At 45.9% G+C, this 16,985-nt stretch overlaps 2 protein-coding genes across 6 annotated transcripts in view; one reads left to right on the forward strand and one right to left on the reverse strand.

Moving 5' to 3' along the window:
- LOC106585489 (sodium bicarbonate cotransporter 3) overlaps window positions 1–16,548 on the forward strand; it is a 76,722-nt gene extending 60,174 nt beyond the window's left edge. For 3 of the 5 annotated variants that reach the window (XM_082960166.1, XM_082960167.1, XM_082960171.1), the window contains exons 14-25: window positions 2,984–3,229; window positions 5,213–5,318; window positions 5,560–5,721; window positions 5,888–6,001; window positions 7,664–7,825; window positions 9,175–9,426; window positions 9,685–9,753; window positions 10,087–10,260; window positions 10,456–10,587; window positions 10,672–10,754; window positions 12,032–12,139; window positions 12,995–16,548. In XM_082960166.1, the coding sequence (XP_082816292.1) occupies window positions 2,984–3,229; window positions 5,213–5,318; window positions 5,560–5,721; window positions 5,888–6,001; window positions 7,664–7,825; window positions 9,175–9,426; window positions 9,685–9,753; window positions 10,087–10,260; window positions 10,456–10,587; window positions 10,672–10,754; window positions 12,032–12,139; window positions 12,995–13,076 (1,690 nt within the window). In that variant the 3' untranslated portion in view covers window positions 13,077–16,548. The remainder of the gene's footprint in view (window positions 1–2,983; window positions 3,230–5,212; window positions 5,319–5,559; window positions 5,722–5,887; window positions 6,002–7,663; window positions 7,826–9,174; window positions 9,427–9,684; window positions 9,754–10,086; window positions 10,261–10,455; window positions 10,588–10,671; window positions 10,755–12,031; window positions 12,140–12,994) is intronic. The other 2 variants (XR_014380094.1, XM_082960169.1) reach the window with 2 other exon arrangements.
- On the reverse strand, window positions 1,252–2,522 carry LOC106585583 (complement C1q-like protein 4). The gene is made up of 4 exons (XM_082960202.1): window positions 2,298–2,522; window positions 2,100–2,150; window positions 1,811–1,939; window positions 1,252–1,746 (listed from the first exon to the last, which is right to left on the reverse strand). Exons 1-4 carry the CDS (start codon window positions 2,350–2,352, stop codon window positions 1,421–1,423), a joined length of 561 nt encoding a protein of 186 aa, XP_082816328.1. The 5' UTR covers window positions 2,353–2,522; the 3' UTR covers window positions 1,252–1,420.
- Window positions 16,549–16,985: the final 437 nt, after the last annotated feature.

The following is a 16,985-nucleotide window of genomic DNA, read 5'->3' on the forward strand; positions in this document are numbered from 1 at the left end:
CGAGGAGGATCAGCTGTCCGTCCTGTCTCCCTGTAGCGCTGTCTAAGGCGTCTCACAGTACGGACATTGCAATTTATTGCCCTGGCCACATCTGCAGTTCCTCATGCCTCCTTGCAGCATGCCTAAGGCACGTTCACGCAGATGAGCAGGGACCCTGGGCATCTTTCTTTTGGTGTTTTTCAGTGTCAGTAGAAAGGCCTCTTTAGTGTCCTAAATTTTCATAACTGTGACCTTAATTGCCTACCGTCTGTAAGCTGTCAGTGTCTTAACGACCATTCCACAGGTGCATGTTCATTAATTGTTTATGGTTCATTGAACAAGCATGGGAAACAGTGTTTAAACCCTTTACAATGAAGATCTGTGAAGTTATTTGGATTTTTACAAATTATCTTTGAAAGACAGGGTCCTGAAAAAGGGACGTTTTCTTTTTTTGCTGAGTTTACTTTGTGGGGGGGTTAAGTGCCTTGCTTAACGACAGGAGATGGTACATGGGATCAGGGAGCAGCCTCCCAGTATTGCCACATTACGCTGACGACAGGAGATTGTATATGGGATCAGAGACTGACTTTTTTATACATAGAGACGCCACCAATTGTTGGTTGATGAACATGTTAAAAGTCATGGAGACGTCATGGAAAAGTCATGAAATTCCATGTGTCATAATATGAACCCTGCCACTTTCTCGTCTCCTTTCCTTCCTCAAACACCTCCTTCTCTTGTCACCTTTCCTTTTCTTGTCTCCTTTCCCTCCTAAGAACACCTTCTCTTGTCTCCTTTCCTTCCTTCGTCTGGAAGGATTTGATGAGCAATATGATGGGAACCTATACAGCCCAGCACGAACATCAGATTTAAAGGTGGTCTACAACTTGAAAACCTGTTCACATTGTAAAGGTACAGGGCTGGTGGCCAGACTACTGTAAACCAGATCTGGAAATGGTGTTACTATAGCGCTATCTGCTAGTAAAGTGAAGACTGACACCTACACTCAACTAAAACAGAAGAGGACCATCGTCTGTAATCAAGTTGTGGTATATTATGGTATTAGCCCCAAGTACTAAAGGACAAAAGATCATGTCAAGGGTTAAGATAAATGATCTTTAATCTACTGGACAATAACTGATGTTCCCACTGGAGGTAAGAGGTATAAGCTAAACACCCAGTCTAATATGCAGAATATTTTATTTAACCTTTATTTAACTAAGCAAGTCAGTTAAGAACAAATTCTTATTTATAATGATGGAATAAGCAGCCTTTCACCTCAACGTTATTTTTAATTCAGTCAATGATTTAACAACAGTTGAAAACAATGCTACTGTGTATGTACACCTCTGTCTCTGGGGAAGAGGAGGGATGTAGGTCTGTCTCTGGTTGCTGTGTCATGGGGAAGAGGAGGGATGTAGGTCTGTCTCTGGTTGCTGTGTCATGGGGAAGAGGAGGGATGTAGGTCTGTCTCTGGTTGCTGTGTCATGGGGAAGAGGAGGAAGCCGCTGAAGGTGCTGTGGTGGTTGGCGTTGTCCAAGACCTGGGTGTTGGCCCACAGCATCATTTGCAGACTGTCTCCCTCCTCCAGCAACAGAGTGGCTCCGTTAGACGCCGTGTCGCTGCCCTCGCCGGACGGACTCTCGTGAGCGGCCAGAATGACTTTGCCACCGTTCTTATACAGCATGGAGCTCAAGGTGACGTCTGTAGGAGCGTTGGCCGTGAACCGGATGTAGTAGACTCCACGAACCGGAGCCGTGAATTCACCTGAGAGGACAGGGTTGTTTTTAACAGGGGAAGAATGAGGAGAGGGTTAAAGTGTGTGTGTTACCTGTCTCTACGTTGTATGCACCACCAACATTTGTCAAGACCTCTCTGTAGACCAGCTTTTTGTTAAAGTCTCCTGCCTTTTGGAGTCCATTGCCTCCCAGTGATGCTGCGAACGCCACCTTAGGAATGTCTGTGGAATGCACATTTCATTCATTTATCAACACACATCAATATTACAGATCACACACCAGTGGTTGCCATGTAATTGTCTACGCATCTGCGTGTGTGCAGCCTCACCACATTCTTATCAGTTACCACACTCCACACAACAGATGATGCATCATTCTCACCTTTCAGTGCCTGCAGCTCTTTCTCCATGGATTCCATTCTCTCTCTCATAGCTAGAAACAAGGAGAATACACTTTCACTGTAGTAACATCTATCTTTATACGCACACCCACTCTCTTCCACTGCACATGCACAGTGGCAATTCAGGCTTACACACAACCTAAATTGTCACAGCATAATATTTCCCAGGTCCATCTTACCGAACACGCTGGCTGTTAGGTCAGACTTGGACTTCAGCTCTGCCACAGTGTCCATGATCTGTCTGAACGTGGAGGGGTTGTCCTGGTCCCCCCAGGTGGGCTAAGCTGTGACCCACAGAGACAGGCGGGCCAGGGCCAGCAGTGGAAGGCTGCAGGGTGCCATTATCGCTCGCCTCTGTGTGTGATCAACAGGGTCGCAGAGAGAAGAGGAAGAATGTAACATGGCCCACACTCTCCTGAGCTCTTATAGAGACAGACAAACACCCACTCTCTGTCATACACACACACACACACACACACACACACAGATGTTGCAAGCAAACAGGAATTCTCTGAGTCATTGCTTTTTCTAAACCTAGTTCTTCTATAATGTAAATAGTGTATGTCCCCCCCCCAGTCTGTAAATCCAGACCTTGTATACCTGGTCAGGGTTCAAGTAGTGACCTGGTCTAGTATTGCTGAGTCAGGCCAAAATGACTTTTCAGGATTAGGGTTGTCTTATTCAGTTTTAGGATTCCTACTTCTGTAAGTTTGAAATTATTTATCCTTTTTGTGACATATCAGGGTTGTATAGGACCAATGCCAGTACTTTAAGTTGTCCATATAAGTTTAGAATTGTGTGTGTGTGTGTGTGTGTGTGTGTGTGTTGTCTCCCTAACCCTCTGTCCCCATCTCCCCTTGTCCAGTGACTACGACCTGTCCTACCTGTCCTTGAGGACCAGCATCGGCTTGTGGACGGCCTTTCTGTGCCTCGTCCTGGTTGCCACGGACGCCAGCTCCCTGGTCTGTTACATCACCCGCTTCACAGAGGAAGCCTTCGCAGCGCTCATCTGCATCATCTTCATCTACGAGGCCCTGGAGAAGCTGGTTCACCTGGGGGAACTCTACCCCATCAACATGAACAACAAGCTGGACAACCTCACCTTCTACATGTAAGAACGCTGAGCTACGACCTCACCTTCTACATGTAAGAACGCTGAGCTACGACCTCACCTTCTACATGTTAGAACGCTGAGCTACGACCTCACCTTCTACATGTTAGAACGCTGAGCTACGACCTCACCTTCTACATGTTAGAACGCTGAGCTACGACCTCACCTTCTACATGTTAGAACGCTGAGCTACGACCTCACCTTCTACATGTTAGAACGCTGAGCTACGACCTCACCTTCTACATGTTAGAACGCTGAGCTACGACCTCACCTTCTACATGTTAGAACGCTGAGCTACGACCTCACCTTCTACATGTTAGAACGCTGAGCTACGACCTCACCTTCTACATGTTAGAACGCTGAGCTACGACCTCACCTTCTACATGTTAGAACGCTGAGCTACGACCTCACCTTCTACATGTTAGAACGCTGAGCTACGACCTCACCTTCTACATGTTAGAACGCTGAGCTACGACCTCACCTTCTACATGTAAGAACGCTGAGCTACGACCTCACCTTCTACATGTAAGAACGCTGAGCTACGACCTCACCTTCTACATGTAAGAACGCTGAGCTACGACCTCACCTTCTACATGTTAGAACGCTGAGCTACGACCTCACCTTCTACATGTAAGAACGCTGAGCTACGACCTCACCTTCTACATGTAAGAATGCTGAGCTACTACCTCACCTTCTACATGTTAGAACGCTGAGCTACGACCTCACCTTCTACATGTTAGAACGCTGAGCTACGACCTCACCTTCTACATGTTAGAACGCTGAGCTACGACCTCACCTTCTACATGTTAGAACGCTGAGCTACGACCTCACCTTCTACATGTAAGAACGCTGAGCTACGACCTCACCTTCTACATGTTAGAACGCTGAGCTACGACCTCACCTTCTACATGTTAGAACGCTGAGCTACGACCTCACCTTCTACATGTTAGAACGCTGAGCTACGACCTCACCTTCTACATGTAAGAACGCTGAGCTACGACCTCACCTTCTACATGTAAGAATGCTGAGCTACGACCTCACCTTCTACATGTTAGAACGCTGAGCTACGACCTCACCTTCTACATGTTAGAACGCTGAGCTACGACCTCACCTTCTACATGTTAGAACGCTGAGCTACGACCTCACCTTCTACATGTTAGAACGCTGAGCTACGACCTCACCTTCTACATGTAAGAACGCTGAGCTACGACCTCACCTTCTACATGTTAGAACGCTGAGCTACGACCTCACCTTCTACATGTTAGAACGCTGAGCTACGACCTCACCTTCTACATGTTAGAACGCTGAGCTACGACCTCACCTTCTACATGTAAGAACGCTGAGCTACGACCTCACCTTCTACATGTTAGAACGCTGAGCTACGACCTTCTACATAGTTCAAAGGAAGTGTACTCTGCACATCCAAACTACCTCATGTGTTTTAGTTAGGTCAGTTGTGGGAGAGTTAGGTCAGTTGTGGGAGAGTTAGGTCAGTTGTGGCAGGTGGGAGAGTTAGGTCAGTTGTGGCAGGTGGGAGAGTTAGGTCAGTTGTGGCAGGTGGGAGAGTTAGGTCAGTTGTGGTAGGTGGGAGAGTTAGGTCAGTTGTGGTAGGTGGGAGAGTTAGGTCAGTTGTGGCAGGTGGGAGAGTTAGGTCAGTTGTGGCAGGTGGGAGAGTTAGGTCAGTTGTGGCAGGTGGGAGAGTTAGGTCAGTTGTGGGAGAGTTAGGTCAGTTGTGGGAGAGTTAGGTCAGTTGTGGGAGAGTTAGGTCAGTTGTGGGAGAGTTAGGTCAGTTGTGGGAGAGTTAGGTCAGTTGTAGGAGGTGGGAGAGTTAGGTCAGTTGTGGGAGAGTTAGGTCAGTTGTGGGAGAGTTAGGTCAGTTGTGGGAGAGTTAGGTCAGTTGTGGGAGAGTTAGGTCAGTTGTGGGAGAGTTAGGTCAGTTGTAGTTGGTGAACGATGTCGGTTAATGTTCAGTCTCTGTCTCAGATGTCAATGTTCTCCGCCGGTTAACGCCACGCCTGAGATCCAGCAGGTCTGGAACCACAGCGGGGTCGCACCAGAATCCATATCTTGGACCCAACTGGATGTCAATGTAAGTTGTGTCTGTGTTTTTCCGTGTGTCTGTGTTTGCGTGTGTTTTTCCGTGTGTTTTTCCGTGTGTCTGTTTGCGTGTGCGTGCTTATGGGGCGTCCATGGTACCTTCTTATTGTTGTAATCTGTCTCGTACTGTTTTTCCATTTCAATAGTATAATTATATTGATTTCATGCATGGACATAAAGTTGATTTTGATTTTGACAACCCTCAACTGTCCTTCCCCCGGTCTGTGTTGTAGGATTGTTCTAGGCTGCGTGGGGAGTTTGTTGGGCCAGCTTGCGGCCACCATGGTCCCTACATCCCTGACGTCCTCTTCTGGTCCGTCATCCTCTTCTTCACCACCTTCTTCCTCTCCTCCTTCCTCAAGCAGTTCAAGACCAAGCTCTACTTTCCCACCAAGGTTTGGCATTAGAGTAGGAGTGATGTGTCTGTCAGGGTTGTGTACTAGTGAGTTTAGGTCCTACCACTCTGCTCTCTCCCTTGGTTTGATCCTCTATACTTGAACTTTTACCTCTTTTCTTTTCAGCTGTGCACTCCTTCTCACTCTCTGTCCTTCTGTGTTCCAGGTACGGTCGACCATCAGTGACTTTGCGGTCTTCCTGACCATCATGATCATGGTCCTGGTGGACTACCTGGTGGGCATTCCCTCCCCCAAACTGAATGTGCCTGACCGCTTTCAGGTACAGATTGGTTTCAAACAGTTAACTCAGAATTTCGTTTAGTTTGAGCCTTTTAAATTGTTTAACGTTAAAAAAAGTCTAAATGATTATATCTGAATACATTACTATTATTAGTGTGTTAAGTGACACCGCAAACAATGGACATTATGCGAGAATTGTAAAAATCTGTTTGACTAAATGTCAATAATGTGGTCATCAAAATACATATTAAATCATTTGAAAACATTAACGAGGCTATTGTTAACCTTGTCTAAAAATCACAATACTGAATGTGACATTACGGGGTATAAATCCAAATGTAAGGCAAGTGCCATGCTAAGAACGTTCAGATCACACCGAAATCGGTGTGTTCATATTTGCTCTTGGCGGAAGGTATTCCTCAACCAATCAGAGTACGATCGATGGGACATTGTATTGCTAAGAAGTGTTGGAAAGTCCTGAGGGTTTCATGTTCATCAGATGTCTTTTCACTGAAATATCAGGTGAAACGTTTTTCCCTCGCTTCTGTCGTTCAGGTGTTTTCAGAGAAACGGGAAAAAACACAGCCTGTTACAAAGTAGAGCTTCATAGCTACGTTCATGGGTTGTCAGGGATTGGTCCAAATTCCCGTTTCGCCACCCCCATTTACATGGTGGGTGCTCGCTTGCTAGCTGTGTGGGAGTGGCTGACGCAGTTTGCTGAGGCAATAAGCCAGGCGAGAGGCTCTGCAGCACTGATTGTCAATGGATTTGATTGAATGAGATCAGGGTATGGAAAATATGAACTCATTTATTTTGTCAACTTCCAGTTATAAAGAGAAACCTGGATAGCACTGCCCTATTTTAGAGTATTATCAACCTACTATTTGAGACACTGGTTTACTGTGTGTGTTGTGACCTACTGGTTTACTGTGTGGGTTGTGGCCTACTGGTTTACTGTGTGGGTTGTGGCCTACCGGTTTACTGTGTGTGTTGTGACCTACCGGTTTACTGTGTGTGTTGTGGCCTACTGGTTTACTGTGTGTGTTGTGGCCTACTGGTTTACTGTGTGTGTTGTGGCCTACTGGTTTACTGTGTGTGTTGTGGCCTACTGGTTTACTGTGTGTGTTGTGGCCTACTGGTTTACTGTGTGTGTTGTGGCCTACTGGTTTACTGTGTGTGTTGTGGCCTACTGGTTTACTGTGTGTGTTGTGGCCTACTGGTTTACTGTGTGTGTTGTGGCCTACTGGTTTACTGTGTGTGTTGTGGCCTACTGGTTTACTGTGTGTGTTGTGGCCTACTGGTTTACTGTGTGTGTTGTGGCCTACTGGTTTACTGTGTGTGTTGTGGCCTACTGGTTTACTGTGTGTGTTGTGGCCTACTGGTTTACTGTGTGTGTTGTGGCCTACCGGTTTACTGTGTGTGTTGTGGCCTACCGGTTTACTGTGTGTGTTGTGGCCTACCGGTTTACTGTGTGGGTTGTGGCCTACCGGTTTACTGTGTGGGTTGTGACCTACCGGTTTACTGTGTGGGTTGTGACCTACCGGTTTACTGTGTGGGTTGTGGCCTACCGGTTTACTGTGTGGGTTGTGGCCTACTGGTTTACTGTGTGTGTTGTGGCCTACCGGTTTACTGTGTGGGTTGTGGCCTACCGGTTTACTGTGTGTGTTGTGACGTTCTTTCCTGACCGTGCCTGCTCCTCTAGCCCACGTCTGAGAACCGTGGCTGGCTGATCTCCCCGCTGGGGACCAACCCCTGGTGGACCATGCTGGCTGCAGCCATCCCTGCCCTGCTCTGCACCATCCTCATCTTCATGGACCAACAGATCACCGCTGTCATCATCAACAGGAAGGAGCACAAACTCAAGGTGAGAGACACACTGGAAGACTGATATCTAGAGAGAGAGGTTGTGACATAGAGGAAGACAGGCTGATATCTAGAGAGAGAGGTTGTGACATAGAGGAAGTCAGGCTGATATCTAGAGAGAGGTTGTGACATAGAGGAAGTCAGGCTGATATCTAGAGAGAGAGGTTGTGACATAGAGGAAGTCAGGCTGATATCTAGAGAGAGAGGTTGTGACATAGAGGAAGTCAGGCTGATATCTAGAGAGAGAGGTTGTGACAGAGGAAGACAGGATGATATATATAGAGAGAGGTTGTGACAGAGGAAGACAGGATGATATATATAGAGAGAGGTTGTGACAGAGGAAGACAGGCTGATATCTAGAGAGAGGTTGTGACATAGAGGAAGACAGGCTGATATCTAGAGAGAGAGGTTGTGACATAGAGGAAGACAGGCTGATATCTAGAGAGAGAGGTTGTGACATAGAGGAAGACAGGATGATATCTAGAGAGAGAGGTTGTGACATAGAAGTAGTCAAGATGTCTCCCCTTCCCTGGTTGGCCTCTCTCCTGACTGTCTCCCCTTCCCTGGTTGGCCCCTCTCCTGACTGTCTCCCCTTCCCTGGTTGGCCCCTCTCCTGACTGTCTCCCCTTCCCTGGTTGGCCTCTCTCCTGACTGTCTCCCCTGGTTGCCCTCTCTCCTGACTGTCTCCCCTTCCCTGGTTGGCCCCTCTCCTGACTGTCTCCCCTGGTTGGCCTCTCTCCTGACTGTCTCCCCTTCCCTGGTTGGCCCCTCTCCTGACTGTCTCCCCTTCCCTGGTTGGCCCCTCTCCTGACTGTCTCCCCTTCCCTGGTTGGCCCCTCTCCTGACTGTCTCCCCTTCCCTGGTTGGCCCCTCTCCTGACTGTCTCCCCTTCCCTGGTTGGCCCCTCTCCTGACTCTCACCCCTTCCCTGGTTGGCCCCTCTCCTGACTGTCTCCCCTTCCCTGGTTGGCCCCTCTCCTGACTGTCTCCCCTTCCCTGGTTGGCCCCTCTCCTGACTGTCTCCCCTTCCCTGGTTGGCCCCTCTCCTGACTCTCACCCCTTCCCTGGTTGGCCCCTCTCCTGACTCTCACCCCTTCCCTGGTTGGCCCCTCTCCTGACTCTCACCCCTTCCCTGGTTGGCCTCTCTCCTGACTCTCACCCCTTCCCTGGTTGGCCCCTCTCCTCACTCTCACCCCTTCCCTGGTTGGCCCCTCTCCTCACTCTCACCCCTTCCCTGGTTGGCCCCTCTCCTCACTCTCACCCCTTCCCTGGTTGGCCCCTCTCCTCACTGACTCTCACCCCCTCCCTGGTTGGCCTCTCTCCTGACGGACTGTCTCACCCCCCCCATCAGAAAGGCTGTGGCTACCACCTGGATCTTCTGGTGGTGTCTGTGATGCTGGGGGTGTGCTCCATCATGGGCCTGCCCTGGTTCGTAGCAGCCACCGTGCTCTCCATCTCCCACGTCAACAGTCTGAAGCTGGAGTCAGAGTGCTCGGCCCCCGGGGAACAGCCCAAGTTCCTGGGGATCAGAGAGCAGAGGGTCACCAGCTTCATGATCTTCATCCTCATGGGCTGCTCTGTCTTCATGACCTCTGTGCTCAAGGTGAGATGAGACTCTGTTATAGACTGGTAGGATGTTCCAAATCAACAAGAGACGCTCTTATAGGATAGCAGGCTGGTGCCCAATTTCTTGATCAGATCCTCAACATCCTTTCACTGTTTTGGAACATCACTTCTTTTTGATACCAGAGTGATGAGGAAAGGGAACACCCCAGTGGTTTGTGGGTAAAGAAATGAGAAAAGGGTGAGGACGATGATTAAATGACTAAAGTACCTTCTGTCCCCTGTGTTGTTATTCTAGTTCATCCCTATGCCAGTCCTCTACGGGGTGTTTCTCTACATGGGTGTGTCCTCACTCAAAGGCATCCAGGTCAGTCTGTGTGGTGTGTTATGTCATGTGATCAGTGAGGTAGGTTTACACTGCAGTGTTGCCCCCCCCCCCCCCCCCCCCACACACACACACACACACACACACACGCTCAACGGTACATCTGAACCACAGGAGGTTTGTGGCACCTAATTAAAGAGAACAGACTAGTGGTAATGGCTGGAGCGGAATAAGTGGAATGGTATCAAACACATGTTTTCCAGGTGTTTCATGCAATTCCATTTGCTCAGTTTCAGACGTTATTAAGCGCCGTCCTCCCCTCAGCAGCCTCCTGTGGTCTGAACATGGTTGTGTTGTGGTTGTCCTCTCCTGTAGTTCTTTGACCGTATCAAGCTGTTCTGCATGCCAGCCAAGCACCAGCCGGACCTGATCTACCTGCGCTACGTTCCCCTGTGGAAGGTCCATGTGTTCACCCTGGTGCAGCTCACCTGCCTGGTGCTGCTGTGGGTCATCAAGGCATCCGCCGCCGCCGTCGTCTTCCCCATGATGGTAAGAATACGGATATGCTGTTAGTATGGCGCTAGAAATACACTTCACAGGCAATTTCTTACAGAAACAGAAGTATGAACTGAAGACAGAGAATACGTCAAGCAAAGAGATGGCACAGAATTGGATTGTCAGGATGATGCCATTTTAATGAAGAGCTAAAAGTACAAGTCACTGATTTTGTTTTGGTGTCTCTAGGTGTTGGCCCTGGTGTTCATACGGAAGCTGCTGGACCTATGTTTCACCAACAGGGAGCTGAGCTGGCTGGACGACCTGATGCCTGAGAGCAAGAAGAAGAAGGAGGACGACAAGAAGAAGAAAGCCAAGGAGGTGCGCGTCCAACTGTTCTCACAGACTACTGCAGAGAGCTGTGACAGTCCCACTGACACTTTCCCTCTGTTTCCATGGTTACAGGAGGCCCAGCGCATGCTGGAAGTGGAAGAGGGCATAGCACACCCCTACGACGGGCCGGGCATCCTCAAGACCCTCAAAGTCAGGTTAGTGGTTGGGGACAATTTTGATGCAGTATATCAATGTCCATTATACTTGGAGGAAGTCACGGCCCATTCACCATAGCCCATCAGTGCTGTTCCTCGCGGGTTCTGTAATGCATTGTGAAGTACTTTGGAGAACTATGGACTAGTATATTCATGTTACAGGGAAGAGTAACCCCTTTTGAAGCACTGACCCGTCTCTCCCAAAGCAGGTGTGACAGCAGTGTTGAGTTGGACATGCCACACGATGCAGAGGAGAGAGCAGGGGTTGGTCTCTCAGGCCTGCTCTAGTCTCACCATGCACCCCTCATACAGCTGCTCTCCTACCTGGTTGATTAGCTGCCCTGACCTCCTCGGACCGGTTTCATTCCACACCGCTGTTTCCTCCCCTCTGAAGGGCCTATGGAAGTGGACAGCCTTGTGGAATGAAATATAGCTCTTGTGTTTGATTTGTTGTTGAACATGACCCCCCCCCCCCCGACCCTCAGCCCCATAACAACCAGAAAAACAACCAATCACAGACTGTCCTTGCAATCAAGCGACTATTTCATCCAACTATTATATTTGAAGTAATACTAAATAGCTAATTTCCCTTAGTATTGCAATTTATAATGGTTATGATAGTTTTCTAAGGGTCCTCTGTAATACTGTATCTTGACTGCTGCCAATCAAAGATCATTTGAGTTTGTTTCAGAAATGAGACCTTGAAAATGTGTGTTTGTGTACGCCAGCTGAGTGTGTTGTGGTGTGTGTTTGTGTACGCCAGCTGAGTGTGTTGTGGTGTGTGTTTGTGTACGCCAGCTGAGTGTGTTTGTGTACGCCAGCTGAGTGTGTTGTGGGGTGTGTTTGTGTACGCCAGCTGAGTGTGTTGTGGGGTGTGTTTGTGTACGCCAGCTGAGTGTGTTGTGGGGTGTGTTTGTGTACGCCAGCTGAGTGTGTTGTGGGGTGTGTTTGTGTACGCCAGCTGAGTGTGTTGTGGGGTGTGTTTGTGTACGCCAGCTGAGTGTGTTGTGGGGTGTGTTTGTGTACGCCAGCTGAGTGTGTTGTGGTGTGTGTTTGTGTACGCCAGCTGAGTGTGTTGTGGTGTGTGTTTGTGTACGCCAGCTAAGTGTGTTGTGGTGTGTGTTTGTGTACGCCAGCTGAGTGTGTTGTGGTGTGTGTTTGTGTACGCCAGCTGAGTGTGTTGTGGTGTGTGTTTGTGTACGCCAGCTGAGTGTGTTGTGGTTTGTGTTTGTGTACGCCAGCTGAGTGTGTTGTGGTGTGTGTTTGTTCCCCTGCAGTTTGGACCCCTCTATGGTAAACATTTCTGATGAAATGGCCAAAACCGCCAATTGGAAGTCTGTCTCCATGAACTCTGACAGTGCCAAAGCTCTGAAACATAGTGGCAGGTAGCTATAACTCCTTCTCAGTATGATTCAGGTGTTCATCCTTCCTCTTCCTGTCTGGCTGCTGGGGCCAAACCCAGAAACATGCTCCCATCCCTCTCAGAAAATCACACCCTGATAATCATTTTGACTAAATATTTAAATAAAAATAAAAAAACTTTTCTATTTAAATATTTTGAAAATGCATTCTGAAACTATTTAAAAATGTGCATGAAATTAATGTATGTCAATATGTGTCTTAATCACATGCTTTTAAGTGTGGGGGAATATTGATGAATCCTTGTATAAGGCTATTATTGCTTACTCTCAAGATTGAGGGCCAGAGAAGGCAGCAAGTGTTCCCTTTTGGAATCCAGCCTCGTGTTCTATGCCTCCACCCTATCGTCCTATATAGTCCAGAAGTTGAACCCATACCTTTTTGTGCTTGACAGTATATTAACCTTTGAATAACCTTTCAATGAACTAAGAGCGTAAAGGCTAATTATAACACCCCTCTCCCACAATGGAGATACTATGAAGCACCAACTTGCAAATCAATAGTACTGGATGCATGGCAAATATCTTAGAACTGCCAATATTTTCAAAGACATCAAAGATGAGAGCATTTGGGTATGTTCAGTCTTGCAATGTTGCATTTAAACATTTTGCAACATTGCACGTTGTGTGGCAAAGGGGTGGTGAGTGAGTTCTTACTCTCTGTATTGGGTTGTCATTTGTTGAATGAGTTTGGAGGATTTAACTTACTGAAATTCAAGTTTAATTCGTTAATTGTAAACAGCTATATTTAGATATAATTAGCATTTTTCAATGAATGAACTGACGTTCGGTGGTGATGATGGTGTTATTCTCTGTTCCCAGCCAGGCGAAGGTGTCCTGTGTGAAGATAAACTTGGAGAATGACCAGGGGGAGAAGTATGGGGATGCTGAGACCTCCTTATGAAGGAGGGACGGGAGGAGCAGGGAGAGTGCCACGTCAGCCCCTAGCCCACCAGGTGGCGTTGTCCTCCCACACAGCAGGGGGCAGTGTCCTTCATGGCCCTGTCCATTGCCCTAACAGCTGCTACCATACCAATGCCAAGGGGCACACAGACACAACCAGCGCTACTTACCCATGTTTCTTTAGTTCTTATTGGGAAATTAGTCTTAATTTTATCATCGTTTTAAGGTGAAAAAAACATTGGCTTTAGATTCAGGTGTGCCTTTTTTAAGGAACCACTTGGTCTTCTTGGAATGACTTTAATCAGGCTTTTTACCAACATATCCATAGTCTGTCTCTGTGATATGGTGTACAGTCTGTCCTCGTAACACTTACTTCAAGGGCAATGCATTATGGATGCATGTAGTGGCCTCTATCGCCCTTAGTGCATTATATTAGAAGAGTTGCTGTAAGCATTTCAAACTTGTCAAGACTGTCTCCAGGTGGTTCATAGGAAGCAGTAGGCCTAACAGCAGTCTAAGCAACCCGGGTGGCTTGACCACAACAACAGCTACTACTCACAGCACTCTATCTGGCTCACTCTGAACAATAGACACTTTCTGCTTGAGAAAGCAGGGGATGCTCAACAAAAGGTCCAAATACATTTAGAGCACATATTATATTTAATTGTGTGTGGGTGTGTGCACACATGGGTGCGTGTACAAGTGTAAGAACCTTAAGAGCAGCTTAAGATGGCTTTTCACAATATCAGAGTCATGTGTACGATGTGCTGTTGATTCAGATTATCAGTCACAGAAGGTTGAAAGGCTGAAGATGTTCTGTCAAAGTGAACATGACAGACCACAGCATAGCCCATAGTTTGCAGAATATTTCTTGAATTAATTGGCAAACATCTCTTACTAATCTTAAACAATCCCAAATTGGAAACGGACTATAATAAGATGAAGTTTCAAAAACAAAATGTTCTCGATTGAGCGGTCTTATTATTTTGGAGTAATGGTGAGGGTATTGCCTGCCTGCCGTGTCCATGTCCATACATACATAATGGTGGACTTGAAAGGAAGAAAATATGTATAGAGTAAGTCTATAGAGGTTTCTAAAAGTGATGCCTTCTTCAGGGCAGGTTTAAAGCTGTTCAATAGTGTGACTGTACATGGCTGTGGTAGCCTGGGTTTAATCTAGTGTAGTGGAAGCCTTACCAGAGCTGTAGCCTCCCCTTGGTTATGATAACGAGGGGAAACCCACTTTTATCCATTTAAACGCTTTACATCCAATGGAATATTTTCTGTTATGGGGTATATATTTTAGATTGTCTATATATATATTTTTTATCATTGTTATTATCTATATCGTTACAAAATGTAATGCATTTAATTTATTTTGAATTGGTCAACGTTGCAGAGTATGGGAGGGAGGAGGGAGTAGGAGGCGGGGGCAGGGTCGTTGTTTGTTGCTGGCCGGTAATTAATGTTCTTTATATCTGTGCACTTTAGATACGCCTGCCGCACAACGAGAGGGGTGGGCAGGCTATATGTACCTTTTTATATACATGTATCTATTTAGATCAGTCTCAGGAACCAATGGGCTCAATGAGGCCCTTGTCTCTCTCTCACCTTCTCTCTGTCAGTCTCTCTTCTTTCTCCCTGGCACTCTCTTTCTGTGTCTGTTGTCTCTCTCTCTCTCTCTCCCTCTCTCTGTGTTGTCTCTCTCCCTCTCTCTGTGTTGTCTCTCTCCCTCCCTCTGTTGTCTTTCTCGCTCTCTGTGTGTTGTCTCTCTCGCTCTCTGTCTGTCTCTGTGTGTTGTCTCTCACTTTCACTCTGTTGCCCTCTCGCTCACTGACTGACTCCCTCATTGTCAATTCACTAGTGTTGCTAGAAGATGTTGCTGTGTGTTTCTCTGCCCCTCCCTTTCAGCTGTAAACCCCTTTTTCCTATTTGACACTGGACAACACTGATAGGTGGGTTTCTCTGTGCTCTTCTTTTATTGGCTATTCTGTTGTAGGCTGTTTTGTAAAAAAAAAAAAAAAAGATCTTAAGTCATTTTGTCCCGTGGATTTAGTGTTAATGAATAGTAATACTTTTGGTTGATTATCCAATATGTTTACTGTTACAGGAGTCCTACTGGGAAAGGCATCAGTCTGCTGTTCATGGCTCTGTGATTGAGTTGAATTCATCAGTTTGAATTATGTGATTGAGTTAGTTTTATTTAAATCTATAGTGTTACACAAATTTGGAATGAAGGTTATGAAACATTGGGTGTAAGTCGTACGGGGGGCAAGAATTTGTTTTGACATCAATAAAGAGGAGACTCCTCAAGTTCAATAATTGACTGACCGCTTCCATCTGAACACCTTGATGAAAACAAAAAGTCATTTCAAGAAAAAGTGCATCTGTTTTAACAGCTGTTTTGCCCTCTGGGTCAATTATGGGCCCCATACGTATGAATGTTGGAAATTAACATATGTACTTGTTCCTTCTGACTTTGTGCTTACCAGTGGTGTAAAGTACTTAAGTAAAAATACTTTTAAATATTACTTAAGTCATTTTTTGGGTTATCTGTACTTTACTTTACTAGTTATATTTTTTACAACTTTTACTTCACTACATTCCTAAAGAAAATAATGTACTTTTTACTCCATACATTTTCCCTGACACCCAAAAGTACTTTTGAATGCTTAGCAGGACAGAAAAGGGTTAAATTCACACTCTTATCAAGAGAACATCCCTACTGCCTCTGCTCTGGCGGACTCACTAAACAGAAATTCTTTATTTGAAATTATGTCTGAGTGTTGGAGTGTGCCCTGGCTATCAGTAAATGTAAAAAAACAAGAATTGTACCGTCTGGTTTGCTTAATATAAGGAATTTTAATTTAGTCTTACTTTTGCTTTGATACTTTAGCGTTTACTTTTGATACTTTAAGTATATTTTAAAACCAAATACTTTTAGACTTTTACTCAAGTAGTATTTTACTGGGTGACTTTTACTTGTCATTTTCTATTAATAAGGTAACTTTACTTTTACTCAAGTATGACATTTGGGTACTTTTTCCCATCACTGGCGCTGCCTTGGTGTGCATTATCTCTTGGTAGTTGAGTACTTAAGCAGGCTGGGACTAGGAAACGTGGTCTACTGGGGAGCTTGTTAAGAGCAGTCCAAGGTGCCTTTTTCTCAGTATCTTCCCTACGCTGTACAACAATAGAACACAGAATAAATTGTCATAGTACTGCTATGTGAAACTCCGAAACCAGTGACGATCACTGAGGACAGGCGATCTTTCAGCACCGTGTGACTAGACATTTCAGTCCCCTATAAAGTGGATTGGATTGGCCTCATGTTGCCATTAGGTTTGATATCAGTGAAGTTTTTAATTAATTGTTCTTAAACTGTACATAACAGATAACGCAAATGAAAGATTACATTTTTTTGTAATGGAAATGAGGTTGTTGACAGAAAGCAATAAAGTTACTACATTGTAGCTGTATTGGTTGGCCTCAATCTTTGACAAGTTGTTGTAGCTACATTGCTTGGTGATGAACAGAAGTAGTATTGTATCACTGATCTGCTAGTACACTAAAATGCATACAAAACATACTGCTCACACTACAGACAGTCACTATTTTGATTTAAAGGGGCAATCTGCTTCATCCATTTTTAGACTTTTTAAAATGAATATCCATTGAGTCTTGAATATACAGTGCATTCAGAAAGTATTCAGACCCCTTGACTTTTTCCACATTTTGTTACATTACAGCCTTATTGTAAAATTGATTAAATTGTTTTTTCCCTCATCAATCTACACATAATGACAATGCAAAAACAGGTTTAGAAATGTTTGCAAATGTATTACCAATAAAAAAAACGAATCACATTTTACAAAAGTATTCAGACCCTTGACTCAGTACTTTGTTGAAG

Source organism: Salmo salar, chromosome 02, assembly GCF_965601325.2.
Source record: "Salmo salar chromosome 02, fSalSal1, whole genome shotgun sequence".
NCBI lineage: Eukaryota > Metazoa > Chordata > Actinopteri > Salmoniformes > Salmonidae > Salmo > Salmo salar.